Here is a 19,738-nt window from a genome sequence, read left to right on the forward strand (position 1 = left end):
CTTCAGTTCCAACTACTGATTTTTTGTTGAGATAATTTACTTTTCTTCTTTAGATAAATTTAAACATTTGAATTTTAGAAATCCCAAAATGTTGTATTTTTTTTTTTTTAAACTATAGCGTAAACATTTAATTTTAAGGCAACAAAATAGTAACAAATCAGGTTCACAGTTAACTGTGACCAAATTTTGAAAAACATTTTTCTTTTTTGAGTTTCTCTAACTTTAAATTTTACTATAAATTTATCTAAGGAAGAATAGAAAATTATCTCAACTAAAGGTCAGCAGAAAGTTTGGAAAAATTTGAGCTGGGCACAAAATCTATTGCAGTATGTTGTACACCAAATTTCAAAAAAATTTCATCAACTTAAGTATGCATCAAAGACTGTGTCTATGGCTCAGTGCTTTTTCCTCGAAATTGTGATGTTGGTCTTCCTGCATCTCCATAAACTATGGCTCCCCAAAAAATAGTCTTCAGTAAAAAGAGAGCATTTAATAGCTGCAGCTCCAGGCAGACAAAAGTGCACTGTTTTGACCTCAGTTCACAAAAATGTTTAATTTGTTAAGTATTTATTTAATTTAACTATTCTGTATATTGTGCATGTTCAAAAAAGCTGTGTGCCTGTACTGACTACAGATGCATTCCTCTCTTAACAGTCAAAGCCAAAAATATATGATAAAAAATCCACGCGTGTGTCCTCTCAAACGCTGACTCTAATGAAAAATGGCTGCTCTCAACGCAAAGCATCCGTTAAGTAAGAAGAACGCAAAGGGCTGCAGTAAGAGGCAGTGGTAGAGGATGTGATGTTGGACAGGGTGGGCTGCGGAGAGTTCAATGGCCTGTCTGGCCTTCCCCTCTTCAACTCTGCTCCTTCCCTCGGACATTTGGGAAATGTAGTCTCACTAAAACGCAGACTATCTTAATTTTTATTGATGTAGCCTTGTTGGTGTATGCCTCAATCTTATGCAATCACGCGTATTTCTGTGAAATACGATCAGATTATTTGCTGCTTCCACTGTTCGTGTTTATGCGAATAAGAGTAATTTTCTGTTCATGTATAAAACTCAATTACCCATACTGCTTTGTGTTTCTTGCGCAGGCTCTTTGAGCAGGGACGAGGAGGCGAGCTGGTGGAAAATGACTGGAGGGAGGCTCTTATCTGGGGCTGAAATCACACTTCACCACCATGAATTGCGTTTTATTTTTATTAAAGTCGCTTTTTTGTCTTTTTTGAAAGTGGACCGAACATCTACAACGGAAATTTGGTGACAGTGGAGGACCCGAGAGGCATTTTAAAGCTGTTTTAGCGTAGGAACAGTGCCAGAGATACACCGATAACCGTTAGGTTTTTTTCCCGCAGTCAGAATGCCGCGAGACAACAAAACTCCTCTGATCCAGAAAATAGCAAAGCAAGCCTACATCTCCTTTACAGGCCTAAAGTCTTCAGCCAACGGAGACAACAATGTGGTGGAGGACAAACAGAGTGAGCTGGTGTCTTTAGTGACTGCTCTCAGGGCTGCCGACCTGAAAATTGCTCCCCGGAAAACGAAGCCGAGCTCGGTAGCAGCGGGGCACCAGAACCCCCCGGTCACCTACATGCACATCTGCGAGACCGAGGTGTTCAGCATGGGGGTGTTCCTGTTGAGGAGCGGCGCCTCCATCCCGCTGCACGACCACCCTGGCATGAACGGGATGCTCAAGGTCTTCAGCCCTCATGTCTGTTATCATGTGGCCTGTTGTTGTCCAGTCACTCCCACATTATACCTCTGAAATGTTACTTTGTTTAAGAGAGCTAACGTTATAGCCTGTAAGGAAAGTAAGATAGAACTTCATTAATCCAGAGGGAAACGCGTGTGCCAGATTGCTCAAAAGTTACAGTAACCTAAGAATAACAACAGAGCATCGAATAAGTGAAATATAGTGTATAATGAGTAAATGCAAAGGAAACGGTGCCTAACAGAATAACAGCAAAGTAAGATAAGTTAAGAACAAAGTAAGCTAAACGGACAAAGTGTTAATGGCAGTTACATTGAAAGTAATCTTGGCAGAGATATTGAGAGGTAATAAAAAAGTTCTACTGCTCCAGATAATAAAAGTAAAGATAGCGCATGATAATGAACGTGATTGTACATGATTAATATTGAAAAGTAATAGTGTTAGTGAATGTAATATATTTCACAGTGTATTGGACAAAATGATATTGCACATGGTAGTAATTAACATATAATAATAATATAGCACATGATATTGAATATATGGCGCGGACTCTCTGCCGGGGTTGGGAGGGGGCGTGGCTGACCAGGGGAGAAATATAGAGCAAAACAAAGCTATCAATCATGATTCCCCAGTTATTGTTAATGACTGATTGTAATCATTAGGTTTGGGAAGTAGGGGGCGGGTGAACTTTCCTTCTTAGGGGGGGCATGCCAGAAAAAGAACGACCACTAAAGCCACTCAAAAGTACTATTGCACATGATGATGAAAGTAATATTGTACATGATATTAAAATGTGACATTAAATATAATAGAAATCTGATTTTCCCTATGACAGTGAACATAATATTGAAAAATACTACTGATGTTGAAAGTAATACTGATCATAGTATTGACGTTGGCTGGATGTGTCACTTTTCCTTCCTGCAGAAGGGGGAGGAGTTGTACAGTTTTATGGCCACAGGTAGAAAAGACCTCCTGTGGCGTTCTGTGGTGCTCCTCAGGGGTCTTAGTACAGAAAAAGTCGACAGCCTAATGTCATGTCTCAGCACACAAATTGAAATGTGACTTGAGACTGTTTTGTGACTCAGTCAAGAAGCATCATTTTAATGAAGCACATAAAACATTTGATTCATACCATAGGCTAATTCACCCAACGATATCAGGCAAATGAGTCCTACAACTTCATATTTACAGCTTGGGGATATGAACAAAATCAGACCAAATATGTATGTCAATATTGCAACAATGTTGTAGGGATGATTAGTGATGCTTTCACTAAATATGAGATTATGACATTTTAGACAAATAATCATCATTAATTTTGATATATTGACTAAGTGGGTAAGAACAAATAATAGAACAGTCTGGTAAGTTCACAAACAGGAAAATGCCAGGAAAAGACACCTCTTGCATCATATCATGATATAGTATGACCCAAAAGACCATATTTAGTCTCATACCATAATAACAATATCTTGCTCAGACTGTATTTGTCATTCTCTTTGTTCTGTATACCTGTGCCAGAACAGAATCATTATACATTACAACATTACAGCAAAATCCCAGATTTTCAAATAGAATTTGTAGAATGTTTTTTGTTTGTTTCATTCTTTAATCACTGAAAGCATGGAATCTTTTAGGGCCAACATGTTTCAGTCTCTCACCACTTCCCAGTGGCATGCTGGTCCCCTGTGTGCACACAGAGATCACCATTAACATATAACCAATTCATTATCATAATGAAGTAAATGGTGATTTCACAGTGTAATGGCTATAAAATGATGACACCATCTTTGTTTAGACTGGTTACCAGTAAGTCTTGCCTTCACAATGCAAATCTGTCTGCCACTGCACAGTTTTTCCCAGGAAAATTATGTCTCCATTATAGACTAATTTAATGTAAATAAATCACGCTTTGTCTCTTCAGGTTTTCTTCTAATGTTACTCCCCCTCCATCCTTGCGTCAGCAGTGCCTGTTGGTGCAAAGTAATAGCACTAATCCAAATATGTTTTTACTGTGCAATGGGAAAGAACTGCCGTGCTCAACTCGAGTTTCTTTAGAGTAACACAGGTACGGAAATCATCAGCACTCACTGATAAAATTTAATAGTTTTATTGCAGCACGGCAGCAGAACAATGGATGTGTTTCAGCCCTCAGCTCTCCTATGAAATCACACTGCCATGCTACAGTAAAAGTATTAAAACTTATCAGTGAGGGCTGATGATTTCATTTGCACATTACTATGCAATACACATCACTAGAGCTGCAGTGATTAGCCGATTATTAATTGAATAGTAAATTAAGCATCAACTGCTTGTGAGAATTGATTAATCAGAGTTTTGTTTTTTGTTTTTTTTCAGAAAAAAAGTCTAAATTCTTTGTGTCCAGCTTCTTAAATGTGAATGTTTTCTGGTTTCTTTACTCCTCCCTGACAGTAAACTGAATATCTTTGGGCTGTGGACCAAACAAGACATGTTATCTGATGATCATCATCATAATAATGATCTTTGTAATATCTTCCTAGCCAGTGTCATGAGTCTTTAATATCATTTCATTAATTTCTTACTGTACAATGTCTTTTTTTCAGGTTCTGTATGGGAAGGTGAGCGTCCGCTGCTTCGACAAACTGGAGGATAACCTGACCGTCAGTACCGTCCTGCCTCATTTTGACCCTCCGTTGGCTCCATTCCAGACGGCCTCCCTGCGGCGCTCCGTTCTCCGCTCAGTTGCCGAGTACTCGGAGACCAGCGGGCCGTGCCTCCTCACTCCCGTACGGGACAACCTCCACCAGATCGATGCGGTGGAGGGGCCGGCTGCATTCCTGGATATCCTGGCACCTCCGTACAATCCAGACGACGGGCGGGACTGTCACTATTACAAAGTCCTGCAAACTGTGGCGGAGGGGGATGCAGATAGAAAGAGCAACAAGGAGCAGCAGGGAGAAGAGAAGGAGAAAGAAGAGGAGACGTGGCTACTAGAAGTCCCTCAGCCAGAGGACTTTTGGTGTGGCGGGGAGGCTTACCCAGGCCCTACCGTCTCTGTCTGAGTGAAACCTCTGATCAGACTTCAGTATATGACAGTGAATGATAACACGGTGATATCCATCCATCAACAAGGGGAAAATGTTTTACTCTGTTCACATGAAGGTGAAACATAACGGTCGGCATTAGCTTGAAGTCAAAGGGATTGAGTGCCTTGCTCAAGGATGCTACAGCAGGGCAGAAGCTTTTAGAAGCAGGACTGTGACCTCTGACACCCGACACAGAATCAGGACCACTGAACTTCCTTCCAAAAACCGTCAATATTCATGTCAGTGCTGAGAACAGAGCTGACTCAAGGAATTCACATTCCTAATATGGTATTTTTCTTCAGAAAGTTATGTTGCCTTGTACACACATGAATGTCATCAGCCAAATGTTCTGTGAATGCTGGGGTGTCGTTAAGATCTCTGACGTGTGTTCTCTGAGACTTGGAAAGCCTTTTGTTTTCTCCCTTTGATGCAGAGGACTTCCACATTGTGACGTGTCTTAATGCCCAAGCCTGTAACTCCAGTCATACCTGCCTTATTTGTGATTATTGAATGTATGCTCAGAGTGCCATTTCTATCGTACACGCTAATTTCTTCTTCCAAAGTGCACACACTACAATATACATATATATATACTTTATTTTTATTTTATGTGTGTAACTGTCCAGATGACATGGTTCCTACACAGGTCTGAGCAGTTAAAAGGATAGTTTGGATTTTTTTGAAGTGTGGTTGTATGAAGTAGATAGCCATAGTCAGTGTATTACCTACAGTAGATGACGGTCGATACACCCCAGTTTGGAGAAACAGCAGGAGTACCAGTGTTAGAAGCTACGCAGTGTACTGCTGTGGACAGGGTCAGCAGCAAAATGTGTCTTAGAACCCCAAAAAAATCAGTACCAGTTTCATTGTAGGTTATGTTTAGAATATTTTCACCACTTTAACAACATTACATAAACCAGATATCACTCTCTCTAAAGGCACCAGACTGCTTTGGTAAAATAGTCATTTTTCCTCACAGAACATCATGATCATGATGCTGCTAGCTGGCAGACCAGGCCCCGCACAACCCGGCATTGATATGCACATTTGATTTGGCATAGGCTTTTTACATCAGACGCCCCTCCTGATGCAACCCTCCCCATTTATCTAGGCTGGGCACCAGCAGCTTGGGAACACAGTGGCCTGTGCTTCGGAGCAAACTGGGGTTCAGTGTCTTGACCAAGGACAAGGACCAAGCCACAGCCGGTCCAGCATGCCAACTGCTATCTACTGTAATCATACTTGTCAACCTTGAGACTTCAAAAATAGGGAGGTTTTGCAGCCTTAAAAATGTTGAGTTTCAGGGACTTTGTTTCTTGTGTTTTGGTGACTTTTAAATAATGAAAATAATGAAATAATAAGTAAACTGCAACTAGAGCTGCACAGTTAATCAAAATTTTATCGAAATCACAACATGGCTTCCTACAATTTTAAAAGTGCAGGAGGTGCAATATTTGTTAAAAGTGTGTGTCAAAAAACTTTAAGCTTTTTTAACTTTTCTGATTGTGCTAAGGCAGAGATGTCCTGTCCTACGAATCAGATTCTACAGACTTTGGTACAGACTCCTGCAAAAAAATGACCCATAGTCATTTGAGCATGTTTTTCAATCACAAGAATGTAAATATTATAATTACCTCTAATATCATTAATCATATCGCAGTTGCAATATCAGTCAAAATAATCGCAGTGAAGTATTTTTTCAAAATCCTTCAGCCCTAAATGCAACAGCAGTTTTTTAATTCTCAGGGAAGAATGTTTAGAAGTTTAGAAAATGCATGAAAATGCAAGAAATAGGAATTCTGTCCAGAGAGTCTGGTTTGGTGAAGCTGTGATAGAGTACCAGAAACAGGTTGTGATCATGAAAAGGAAAATTTGTCATAAACTGGGAGAAAATTGTGAGGTTCGGTGTGTGTGTGTGGGGGGTGGGGGAGTGGTGGGTATGTGTCCAGTAAGGTCTGAGCTGACAAAATGTAAGGCACCTATGTTTGTCAGTGGTTGTTCTTGCCACAGTTCTAGCAGTGATTTTGCATTTTGCAAATCTCCAGACAATCGGTAGGCAGCAAGGTCTTGATTGTAATAATACACTGATCATGGATACCTCTTACAACCCTACAGCAAAAACATCTGAACTAGTCCTTTAAGAAGAAAAGGCCAACGTTCAGTTATTTCTACATTTCCAATGATCATCTCACCTACTGCAAGTTTATCTAGAGAGATATGGTGTATATGATTCATCATATTAAAGACTGAACAAAGCCTTTAAACACAGTCCAGAAGGTTTCATCTATCAAGGGTGTTGTATTTTAAAATGGAAGCTGTGTTAGTGAACTTTAACCAACACTTAACTTTCTTCACTACCTTTTACATAAACACTATATCATTCCAATCTGTATGTTACATTACTTTAGCTTATATCTTTATCCTCCTTTGGCCTATATTACACTTCACACGGGTCTGTGTGCCAGTTTGACAGGGATTCTGTCACTCTGTTGTTGAATGTACGTGGAACAATAAAATCGATGGGAATAATCATGGAACTAGATCAAATTTTTCTGCTGTAGTCATGTTCATTTCTTTGATTTTAGTCAGTACAATATCTGGGGCACCATCACTGACCTGTAATTTACCTGCTCTTACTGCTCAAAGTTTTTCAAGGGTCAAAATAAGTTCAAAGAATAGAATCAGTCACTGTCACTGACAACACCAGAGGATAATATTCTGTTAAAACATGTTTATACAGTCCTGGACTAACATTAATGGTAGCTTGTCCAGCAGGCTAAGCAAGGCAGCTAGGTGAGTGGATGCCAGATGTAAGGTGCAAAATTGCCTAGTATTATCTGAGATGTCCTTCACGCATCATATTTAGCTGTTTTCTGGATTGGCCTGGTGTCGTTACCTAGAAAATTAAATTCTGCATGTTATGCCTTTAAAGTTCTAAGCAGAAATAACTAGAAGGACGCTCGGAGAGTACAGACCTTCACCAAGGCCAAATGCTTTCATGCAATGTTAGTGAAATTAAAGAATAATTTGTGTAACTGCCACTGGATTCAGGTCCACTCCAAAAAGTAATACAGGGGATGTTAAAAATATAAGATAACCTGGCTTGCAAAATGATTCAATTTAAATATTTTTCTGTTGTTATTTCATATAAATTTAAACTACCCTTCAATTGATATAAAACAATTCTATGTAAAAAAAAAAAAAAAAAAGTATTTATGTATTTCTGAAAGATTTCATGTTGCTGTTTGCTCATATTCTGTGTCAGTATTTCTCTGATGGCAGAGTGGATTGGCAAGTTACCAAGTGACATTTATGATGGTTTCATCAGGGAAATTAATGAGCAATTTGAGGTGACAGACAGTGCACTGCTAACTAACATAAAAACTGCTGTTTGTGTTTTCTTTAAGTATGACCAAAATGTGTTAGTAATGGAAACTTTAAGAAATTTTTCATATTTCCAGAAATATGGCATTTTCTTGCAGTACTTGACTGGTGAAGTGGCCCACCTATGACGTAACAATACTATCACTGGCCCCAAGCCAATTTGAGTTTGAGAACCCTGATGTAATGGGCTCTTTCTTGGCCCATGCAACAGCCTTACGCAAAGTTTCATGAAAACTGAGCCAGCAGTTTTTCTATCATTCAGCTGACAAACGGACAAACAAACGTGACCAAAAATAACCTCCTTTGCAGGAAAAAAAAAGTACAAGAAAGAAAATGAGGCGCCTCATGCTTGGGAACCCACTGGTTCACAGAGCTGGGGTTCTCAGTCCCGAAATCTGTTGGACCCTCCTGAATGTTCTAAAAGTAACAACAGAGTAATGACCCCCCCCCCCCCCCCTTCTCTCTCAGACCAAACTGTAGACATGGATGGCCGCTAACCCAGAGCCTGGTTCTGCTTGAGGTTTCTACCTCTTAAAGCTGTGTAAGATTTTAGGGGATTTATTGGCAGAATATGGTAGAAATTGAGTAGAATATTCGTAAGTATGTTTTCATTAGTGTATAATCACCTGAAAATTAGAATCTTGTTTTCGTTACCTCAGATTGAGCCCTTCATATTTACAGATGGAGCAGGTCCTCCTCCACAGAGGATGTTTCTATAATAGCCCAGAACAGACAAATCAAACACTGGTTCTAGATACGTCCTTGTGCATTTTGTGCAGATACTGTCCTACACACTTGGAAGGGGAGGGTGAGGTGAGATTTTTGCAGTCTGCAAGCTCACCCCAGATGCCACTAAATCCTACACACTGGTCCTTTAAATTGAAGTTTTTCCTCACTACTATTGCCTTAGTGCTTGCTCTTGGTGAGAATTTCTTGGGTCCCTGCAAATAAAATTAGAAAAAGTATAAGACCTGCTCTATATAAAAAAATGCCCTGAGATAACTTCTGTTATGATTTGGCGCTATACAAATAAATAACGACTTCCAATCCAAACAGGTAAAGCATTTATATGTTTTATTTAAGGCTTGAGGAGACAAAAAGTAAAAAGAGCGAAAAAAAAAAAAAGTTGAGGCAAATCCTTAAGATTGTGTAAGAAAAGAGACTGAGAGTGGATTCACATCCTGGCAGGACAATGACCCACAACAGTCAAATCCAGACAGAGACAGCTTCAATGAGAAGAAGAGAAGAAAGGTCAACGTCCGAACAGGCCAAGTCTTCTCCCACACTTCGACACAATAGAGGATCTGTGGCAGGACATGAACATTATTGTTCATTTGTGGCTCTCACTTAATCATGGCTCACATTTAAAGAAATCTGTGGAAAGATATAAATATTTAACAAATATATTTATTTATTTATTTATTTTTTGGCGTTTATTCAGGGAGATCCCATCATCATTAGATATATGTGTCCCTAAAATATCACTCCCCACAGTGCTATCCATGCCTGCATGTTCACACAGTGGCTGACATTGACTGTCACTTGGCTCCACGTCGACACTGCAGATACGGTGACCCTGTCAGTCAGCTCACTGGATGACTGTGACTCATGTTACACGCAATTATCCTCAATTTCCAGTGTGAAGTCTATCAGGCCTGTATATCAGTGTGGGGAATACTTGTGGTGCAGTTTGAACAAGAAAAGCCATTTGTTGGCAGCTGCTGCTGGAGATGTCAGATATGTGTCTTTTTTTATTCCTGACTGTATATTCCCACTGCTCTGAATGTGACAGTTAGATTTATTAGAAAATGTCCCACGAGTTGCCATCAAGCAGTTACAACACCAAAATGAACATTCAATTCATTCCGTTTCATTTCATTTGTATAATACCCCACTGTAAAAATTAAAAAGCTGAGGCAATTTACTGAAATAATTTTTTGAGTTTTTAGCCCAACTTAAACTCTTTTGAAAATGTTTTATCAACAGCTAATCTTTTGTTCTGTTGATTTACTTTTCTTCTTCAGATAAACTTGAATCTTTAGTTAGTTTAACTCCCCAAAAAAGGTTTTCAAAAATGATTAAGTAAACTTATTGGAAAGGAAGTGAATAATGGTTAATATTTTCAATAAAAGTCATTTAATTTTCAGGCACCAAAATAGTGACAAATCATCTTCACAGCTCACTGTAAGCCATTTTTCAAAGTCGCTCAAAGAGTTTTAAGTCTGTAAAACTCAAAGATTCAAGTTTATCTAAAGAAGAAAAGTAAATTATCTCAACTAGAGATGAGAGAAGATTTTATTTTACTACTTTGTACTTTGTATCCAATTAGAATAAAACTACATAAATATGTTCTTTATTAGACATTAAACATGCAGCTATACCCTAATTAGACACTACACACCTAGCAGCATACTAATAAGATGTAACAAACAGCACTTTGTGTCAAATTAGAAAAAACTAGTAATAATTAGGGACACATTACAACCAATGCCTACTACAATAAGTTTGTGCAGTCACCCATGAATAAAATATTGTATATACATTTATATATGTTAGTCTTTACTTGGTAAATCATATTATTTTTAAATGGGGCAGTAGCAGATGTGTGATTTCACTTTAGTCTACAGTACATTTCTGTTGTAATGTGTCCATAATTAACCTCTAATAAAGTCTAATTTAACACAAAGTATGATTTGTTATGTCATACTGGTGTACTGTAAAATAAAGTGCGGCCACATTATAGATTGGAAAAACTTTTTTTTTAGTTTATTTCAGACATTAAGAGTTTGATTTGGGCTCAAAACTCAAAAATCTATTGTATTAAGTTGCCTTGAAATTCTGAGTTGTCTCAACCTGTTTTTTTTTTTGTTTTACAGTTGCATCATTACAGAGACTTCTTACAGCGCTTTGTACTTTATAATATTATTTAGAGAGAGCCAACAGTTCCCACCAGGAGCAAGCACTGAGGTGACAGTGGTGAGGAAAAACTTCCTCTGAACAGGCAGAAACCTCAAGTGGATCCAGACTATAGTCGGCAGCCATCAGCGACCACAATAAGACAATAAGACAAGAGCTCGTGCAGCAGTGCACTCTGATCTTTATGAACAATGAAAAATGAAGCACTCAGCCTTTAGGACTGTCAGCAACACTTTCCATTTTAGCTGTTTAGCATTTATAAACAGTATACGTCGCCCAATAAATGGTTTATAAGAGACTGATATAGCTGTAAGGGTTAGGGAGAGTGGAGGAACAGTGGCCTTCTTTGTACAGCTCAGGATGACTCTACAATACCACTCATTTTCCCTTCTTGTGGTCAAGTTGGCGTCAGAGGAATAAAGATGTTACAGAGTCACACAGCTTCTTAAAAGCAAAAGTCTGATACTTTGAGAAACACGCGTGTTTGCCGTCCTCCCCAGAGTCTATGTGTGTCCAGTGCAGGGACAGCTCTGAGATAGTTTTTTTTAGCTTTTTAGCTAAAGCTTCTTTATTTACATTTCCACACAGTGCCAGTGTTATCAAAATGCTACATCTTAGTCATAGAGTTTCAGTGAGATCAAACTCATAATGCAAACGAGATTTTATCAGTCCGGAAACTTTCTATAAAAGGTCATATATATAAATCATTATAAGCACATCCATAAGACATTCTAATAATAATTTTAAAAGGTATTTCTGAATGGTTATAATCACGCATGACAACATGATACAGTTGCTGATAATCTTATACAGTACTCTCACTTTATAAAGCTCACAAAGTCATGCTAGAGCATATTATTGTTATCTATAAGACATTATTGCATTTCAGAAACAGACTTTATCATCTGTTATATAAGGGATAATGTACAGTGAGCAGGTCATTATTGTGAAATGAACCAGGACAGGATGGGCACCATCCCTTCACAATAATGACCTCCTCATTGTGCATTATTATGCTTAATGCACAGTTACTTACAAAGGAAAAAAATAATAATTTCATATAAAATGTTAATCAAAAAATTATTTAATGGATTTGAAATGATTTTATTGCTCCTCTGGAGTCTGTGATCAGAACTGCATCCATAGTAATAATCTGTTCTGCTATACAGAAATAACAGTGGTTATAATGTGCTGTGTAACCAGGACTCAGATTCTTCTTTCAAACACTCTTGTCACTTTGGCATGGACCTATAAAGCATTATGAATGCTGAGCTTACGATACATCATATCCACCACTTATAATAGTTTCTACACCTTGTTTTAAGTTGTCATGTATGATTCTAAACAAGTATAAAGAGTTCTATAAAGCATTTTAAATGCATTATAATGTGCTTATAATGCATTGCATGACAGTCATAGAAAGTGTTATTGAAATGTTGTCATTTCCATTTTCCTCTTTCTCTCTGTGGTTCTGTTGTTGCTTCATACTGTGAGTTTAATACCTGACGATGTTCTACAAGCAAAATGTTGCACTTCTAATAAACTTAGTGCTGAAACTCTGCAGCATTATTTTTTCTTATGTCTTTTTTACACAACTTTGTACCAGGTTCTCATTTCTTTTTCAACCAGGAACAATTTCATGTAGCTGGTCATTTTAAAAATCTGTCCTTCTTCGATGCCGCTCTGACTTGCTGTGTTGTTTTTTACGGTGATGGGTGACGCATGCTGGACTGGCAGGAGCCAGAGCTACAGATATGTGACATAATCTATTAACTATTTCACACTACTTTATGAAGCATTTTCTTAAAATAAATAAATAATTAAAAGTAAAAATATTTTTCCCTATATGTTTATCATGATCAATTAAAATGAATGAAGCTGAAACCTTTTAATGGACCCCCTGGCAGAGTGCTACAGATCCCCGTGGTCCCTGAACCCCACACTGCGAATCACTCTATTAGAAAACACAAAATAGTCAGAGCTTATGTTGTATAAAAATGTAAATCTACCTAAATGAAATTTAAGAAACTTTAGAGTAACTGTATTATATTTCAGTGAAGTGCATTGATATTGTAGCATCTGTTGACAGAAAAACTTCACACAACCATAACATACTACAGACAGGTTGTTCTTACTGGACTTAATCTGTACAATACCTCGATCATAACAATACTGTGCTAAGAGAAATGTCACATGGACTCAGGATTCTGCTGCAGACAGTGTGCAGTGTCTGTTCATGCAGGAATTCTGCTTCATTTGACAAGTAGAAAAAGAAATGAAACACCTTGAAATTATATTGATAGCAGACAAGAACTTTCAGTGATCTCAGAATGCAGTTTAGTCCATAGAATTTTCAGATCTGTGGGATAATTCTATAAATAAATATCATCATAATAAAACGTATTTAAATAAACTACTTACTGGTATTCAGTGCCTATAACAAGCTTTTACACTGGCCTTAAACAGTTTAATAGCAAAGATTTCACAGGAGAGATGTAAGAGGCTAAAAATCAGATCAGATTTTTCTCTTTTTTCCCTCCAGATGCAGCAAAGGTGCCCCATACAATTAAGAAGCTTTTGTCTTAATCATTTATGAGGTGGTGACTTCACATCAGTGATACTGCTTTACACAGGGGCCACCTTTAAAAAAAATTACAGGGGCCAGTTAATCAACACACAGAATAACATTATTTAAACAGCCCATAACTCTTCTTTCTTATTTTTCAAAATTACTGACCTGTGAATTCAGCTTGTAAACTAAATTGTGGTATAAGGATTAACTAATGACTCAGATCATTTCAGCTGGAGCGTCTTCCATCATGCAGCCACCGTAATGCTGGAATGATTCAGAAACATAAACCATAAACCAGAGACAAAATGAAGAGCGTATTTAAGCTCTTTTAGTATGAAATAGATAATTCTGTACAGCTTTCGCTTGTCTTCAGCTAACAGTTGTCTTCTCCTGCAGAGCTCACTGTCGGCACTCTGCTGTCACACAAAGATCAGCCTTCTCTGTTACTAACAGCTTCATTTATCCCATCATACAAAACTGACATATCTGTGAAAAACAGTTTCTATTGATTTTTATTGTGATTAGAAAATCACGTGAGGGCCACCCAGCTTACCGGGGGCCAGATTTGGCCAACCGGTTGCAATTTTAGTATCAGCGCCTTACAGCATCAGTATCTATTCTTTTAACTGGTTCCATTGTGTCATGAACCCTGAAGGTGCTACGTTAAAACACCGCAAATGTCTCTGCTGCACCACATCCTGATGTTTATTAATACACAGACATTTAGAACATTGGAACAGAATTAGGTGACCACAGCTTCCCACTCACTCCTGAGAAGTGAGGTTTAGGTGTGAGTCACAACAAATGATGCAGACAGAGGTGACAACAAAACATAAAATACACACCACCCAAAAAATGTTTAGAATGATGACCAGCTTGTATAAAATTGAAGTCAACAAATAAATAGATAAGTAATGTATAAATATATGAAGGATCCAACATTTCTTTACCAAAAGTGTTTTTTTCTTGCAGGCTTTGCACTCAGTATTTTTGTTGCTGGCCCTGCCAGGATGCTGTGAACATCTGGAATTCTTATATCTTACAAAGTGTAATTTAAAAACTTGAAAAGGCAGATGTGCTACCTTTTCCATTTTTGGGAGCATGCTCAAGGTATTTTGGGTTTCACAAGTTGATGCAAAACCTCCTTTTCCAAATATATGTTACAAAGTACATCTCTAGACATTTATTTTCTATTTATTTATATAAATCTTGCAGCTTTTTCCTATAAAACTTGAATATATTTAGAAATGAAATGGTTGTAAATGTCGATTTGAGCGTTTTAACTCTTCTGACTGAAGCCAAAATTTGGTTCTTGTCACTGAATTTGCTCAAAGAACAGTTGAGCTTGTCTTTCACCTTTAATGTGACCAGCTCATTTCAGATCAGAGGCTATTTATGATCTGTTGTGACCCTCAGTATTGTTTGGTGATGGCCCTGCCGGGATGTTGTGAACGTCATTCTTATATCTTGTAAAGCATATTTCAAAAACTTGAAATGGTAGGTGTCCTACTTTTTCCATTTTTTTGGAATACACTCACTGGATTTTGGGTTTAGCACTCCAATGAGAATCCCATTGTTGAAGCACAACCTCCTTTTCAAAATACGCCTCATAAAATATGTTTGTCTATATCTATTCATATATTTATTTTTTATAAAATTTTGTTGATTTTTCCTATTAAACTTGAACATATTTAGAAACAAATGACCTACATTGTATTTGAAATGGTTGTAAATGTTGATTTGACCATTTTAACTCTTCTGACTGAAGTCAAAATTTGGTTACTTTCACTGACTTTGCTCAAAGAACATTTTAGCTTGCCTTTCACCTTTAATGTGACAGACAGATACCAGATCATAGCCTGTTTACAACCTGTTGTGACAGCTAAATAAAAGTGAGTGGGTGAAAACTCTGAGTCAGAGATGCCATGGGTGACGCAAGGTGGGATTTACCCGATTAAATTTCCAACATCAACATCTTTAAAAGTCGTTTTATAAATATACATAAAAGAATTGCATTTGCCACTTTCAGCCAGGCGACTTTTGTGTTCCATCTTTGTGTTGTCGCTTTAGTTATGAGTAATAAACCAAACTGATACCGTCTGTGTTTATCATCCGCAGACATTTAATAATAAGTCTCAAAACACACATCACAACAAAAATGTCAAATCGGTATGAGTTCAACATATTTATACTCCATAAAACATTGTTTTACACGTGAACCACAACCTGAAATTACACAAGACGGAATGTGTACAAAAATAGAAAGTCTTCAACTGTACATATTAAAGGACAAATATACACATTGCATTAGAAGCGTCCTTGAATCAGTCAGTGTACAAAAAGACACACAGCAAGGCACTAAAGGGGAAATACAGTCATCGACAGACATGTTAGAATGAACACACGGTCAATCCAATAATTTAAATAACAGTTTTTTCTTTCTTTAAAAGATTATTGCAGTTATTTCACATTTAAACGCGCAACATGTTGCGCGCAACATGTGTTGGCGACATTAAAAAATCCCCTTTATATTACACCCGCCCTTAAATTTTTATGAATTAATGGCTATATTTACTCTTATATTCAGTAGACTGTGCAGGCAAAGTGCATTCGTGTCAGTCTGTCTGTCAGTTCTGGAGCAGGGATGGATGGATGTGCGTAAATACGCACGACTGCACAGAAGTTCTTTCCCGTCCTGGTGTTTAGCAAGAAAGCTAAAACTTTTTTTTAGTTTTCTTGATTCACAACAGTTCAGAATCATCATTTAAAAGTTCTTTTCTTTAAGGTGTTAGTGTGCGTCACGCTGCCATGGTGACAGGGAAAACTAGGAACAGACCGGCCGCTCCAGAGCTCCGGAGCTACCAGACGAGGAGGAGGACGAGGAGGACACGGTGGAGGACTTCCTCTCCTTCTGTCTCAGATGGATCTTAGTGTGTCTCTTCCTCTCGTCGCTTCGCGCGAACTTGCGGCCGCAGAAGTCGCACGCGAACGGCTTCTCCCCGGTGTGCGTGCGGATGTGCGTGGTGAGATGGTCGCTGCGGCTGAAGTTGCGCATACAGATCCGGCACTGGAAGGGCTTGTGTCCGGTGTGGATCCGGATGTGCCGGGTGAGTTCGTCGGAGCGGGAGAAGCGGCGGTCACAGCCCTCCGCCGGGCACGGGTACGGCCGCTCGTGGATGGGCGTCTTGCTGGGTCTGTTCGGGTACTTTCTGGGCCGCAGGATCGGCCTCAGGGGCAGGTTCTGCGGGCTGTAGGCAGAGGGCAGCCTCGGCGGGCCTGCCTCGGGGCCTCCACTACCCGGACCCCCGAGCGTAAAGTTCCTGATAGTGTTCAGAGGGGTCAGAGGTGGAGGGACGCGGAATGTATCGAGCGGGCAGGGACCGAAAGGTTTCCGATCCTGGATCCCCGCAGAATGCATGTCCCGCTGGCAGGCCGGCTGGAAGAAACCAGAGTAGTCGGGGATGATGGGAAAGAGCCCCGGCGCGTCCGAGCTGCCCGGCTGCTTAGGAGAGGAGTAGGAGGGGGGCGGGTAAGAGGCGATGGGGCAGGTGGAGGTGGACAGAAACGCAGAGGGGTCCTGGTACACCTCCCCGCAGCCTGAGGAGGAGTAAGGAGGAGGAGGGGAGTAGAGGTGGTGGTGGTGGTCCATCTCCGCCTGGTTCTGAGCCGCCATGGTGCAGCTCAGATTACCGCTGGAGAAGTGATTGGGAGATCCTGAGGAGACCGGGGAGGAGGACGCTGAAGAGGAGGGAGGAGGAGGAGGAGGAGGCGGCTGGGCCACGTTGAAGATGCCCGAAACGATGTTGATGACTCCCTCGGGGTTCCAGTTACCTGGATACTGGGAGTCGATGGAGAACTTTCCCATGTAGGTGAAGGTCTGGTTGCGGTGGGACGCGGGCTGAGAGAAGCCGCTGGAGTAGGGGGAGAGGTCCAGGGAGCGCTTCTCTGCGCTCATGTCTGCGCCCATCAGGCCATCTGTGAAGAAAAACACAACAGGTCATCAGTGGGGACCACAAACTCTGGAGACCAGGTTCACTTTGGCATACTCTTCACTTTCTTTGCTTCATTTTTGTCTTTTTCCCCAGCTTTTCAACTTCAAGGTATAATATACATTTTCCTAAAAAGCAGTGTTTAGATTTTAAACTTTAGAGGTTTAGAAAAAAGATTTATATATCTTTCGTGATAATCACGCATGTTCAGTATGTACACGCACAAATGCAGCAGAAAACTACAAGATGTAAAACTATAATGCAATCTGTTTACTTGTAAAGTTTTTTTTTCCAACTAATTTTTGGATCTTTTTCATTGAAAGTCTGCAAATCATTGCCTAAAGCTCCACAGTAGTATTTTCAATTCGTCAGCTTCATAATATATAAGTACATTTACTATAAATAAAATATGTTCACAAAGTATTAACCTGTTCACACCAAACAAGAAAGTGGGCTTAAAGAGAAAACTGGTGCATTTCTGTGCCATTGCGCACACACTCTGGTCTTATCATGTTAGTATATGAACAATTTTAACATTTTTTTTTACTCTGACAGTCAAATCAAAACAATAAATGTTTTTTTTATTCTTTTCTGAAGCAGCTTGGAAGACAATTTGGAGTTAATATTGAGGCTAGAGACAACTTTACATAGATGAATGAGCCAGATTTCTGCTGCAATAGTGTCCAAAAGTGATTTTTCCCTCCAACTCCTGTTGGGCATTTTTCATCAAAGTCTGAATATGCCTGTAAACTACTGAAAATAATTTATATTAGACGATGTATAAGAGCCCCACAGCAGCACTTTGAACTAGTTTTGTCTCTACATTATAAATAAATACATTTACTGTAAATAAAACATTGGTTTTACGAGAAAGCTGGCGCATCTTTGTGCCATTACGCACCGATTCTGGTCTTATTTCATTTATATATGATGATTTTTAACTAACTTTTTACTAACAGGATTTGGAGTTGCAATTGCTCAAATATTCAACTTTTCATAGATGAATGAGGCTGATTTCCGCTCCAGAAGTGTGAAACCTACCTGCTGCCACGTTAATCTGGTCGTAGTGCGCTCCTAACTCGGAGTTGGGGAAGATAGCCACTGAGGTCGGCAGGCTGGTGGCGATGTCATCCACAGAGTATACGCTGTCGGCCACGGGATGCACGAATCCCCCGAGATTCACCGGCACTTTCTCCAAAGTTTTAGCTGTCATCGTGAAGAAAAAACACTCGCGTCTCTGCTCTTTTTCTTTCTCTTTGTCTCTTTCTCTTGTCTTTTTCTGTTCTTTTCCTTTACGAACAACAGTGTGTCACCCAGCCGAGCCCTGCGTGGGTCACCCCTGCATGTCTCTGCGTGTCAGCGGCTGGGAGAGGATGAGAGGATGGTGCGCTTCATGCGCTCTGGCTGATAAAAGTTAACTGTTATTGGGAACGGCGGCCCGGGCACTAGTATGTATATATGGGGAGCCTTGTGAATACGGTTGCTACGTCAGTACCCAAATATGGAGTGGGAGGGGAGAGGCGGTACCGCTTTTGATTGGTGGCTCCGTGACGATGTCAGAGGGAATCACTTGTGAATGGAGAATCCACCGCTGCAGGAGAGATAAAGGGGACTTTTTCCACTCGGTGCCACACACAGGCACACACAAATACACACACTGCCACACAACAACACAGCGACATCACACTCCTCATACAATATAGTAAGCTCACACTGCTCTCATTTTCTAAATATTTCTTTCTAAAATGACTCTTTTTGAATGTGTTTTAGTGTATTTTCTGCGCCTTGATATCAAAAGAGGAATTCCGGTCGAGCTGCTTAACCCATAAAAGGCTCAATCCGGTAATTGGGTACAGCCCCAACACTCCTTATTTGGTTTTGATTCCGGAGTTATTCTGATCATCGGAAAGTGACGAGTTTACCCGAGCTGAGAGACACAGAGAGAGAACCACAGTCAAATGAGGCGGGCAGGAGCGGAATCTCCTCCTCTGGGTGCGATAGGCTGCCCGGCTCGGAAACTTGTCTCAGTGTGATTTGACTATGCTCTAGGAAAGATTCACTTACGGGTTAAATATAGTCGTTTAGAGTTATT

General features: G+C 39.6%; 2 protein-coding genes across 2 annotated transcripts; one reads left to right on the forward strand and one right to left on the reverse strand.

The window, feature by feature from the left end:
* The first annotated feature begins 1,116 nt into the window (after positions 1-1,116).
* adoa (2-aminoethanethiol (cysteamine) dioxygenase a) lies at positions 1,117-6,084 on the forward strand. Its single transcript, XM_084741385.1, has 2 exons — positions 1,117-1,699; positions 4,303-6,084. The coding sequence occupies exons 1-2, from the start codon at positions 1,364-1,366 to the stop codon at positions 4,759-4,761; spliced, it is 795 nt and encodes a 264-aa protein (XP_084597511.1). The 5' UTR covers positions 1,117-1,363; the 3' UTR covers positions 4,762-6,084.
* A 9,673-nt stretch (positions 6,085-15,757) lies between these two features.
* Positions 15,758-19,074, reverse strand: egr2b (early growth response 2b). The gene is made up of 2 exons (XM_084741472.1): positions 18,688-19,074; positions 15,758-17,632 (listed from the first exon to the last, which is right to left on the reverse strand). Exons 1-2 carry the CDS (start codon positions 18,857-18,859, stop codon positions 16,482-16,484), a joined length of 1,323 nt encoding a protein of 440 aa, XP_084597598.1. The 5' UTR covers positions 18,860-19,074; the 3' UTR covers positions 15,758-16,481.
* Positions 19,075-19,738: the final 664 nt, after the last annotated feature.

Source organism: Lutjanus erythropterus, chromosome 17 (assembly GCF_056507025.1).
Source record: "Lutjanus erythropterus isolate fLutEry1 chromosome 17, fLutEry1.hap2, whole genome shotgun sequence".
Classification (NCBI taxonomy): domain Eukaryota; kingdom Metazoa; phylum Chordata; class Actinopteri; order Lutjaniformes; family Lutjanidae; genus Lutjanus; species Lutjanus erythropterus.

Bases quoted from the DNA above. Each gene is read 5' to 3' on its own strand.
- adoa (XM_084741385.1), top strand. From the start codon at position 1,364: ATGCCGCGAGACAACAAAACTCCTCTGATCCAGAAAATAGCAAAGCAA. The intron at 1,700-4,302 runs GTCTTCAGCCCT...TCTTTTTTTCAG, and splicing joins GCATGAACGGGATGCTCAAG to GTTCTGTATGGGAAGGTGAG.
- egr2b (XM_084741472.1), bottom strand. From the start codon at position 18,859: ATGACAGCTAAAACTTTGGAGAAAGTGCCGGTGAATCTCGGGGGATTC. The intron at 17,633-18,687 runs GTAGGTTTCACA...TTTTCTTCACAG, and splicing joins CCAGATTAACGTGGCAGCAG to ATGGCCTGATGGGCGCAGAC.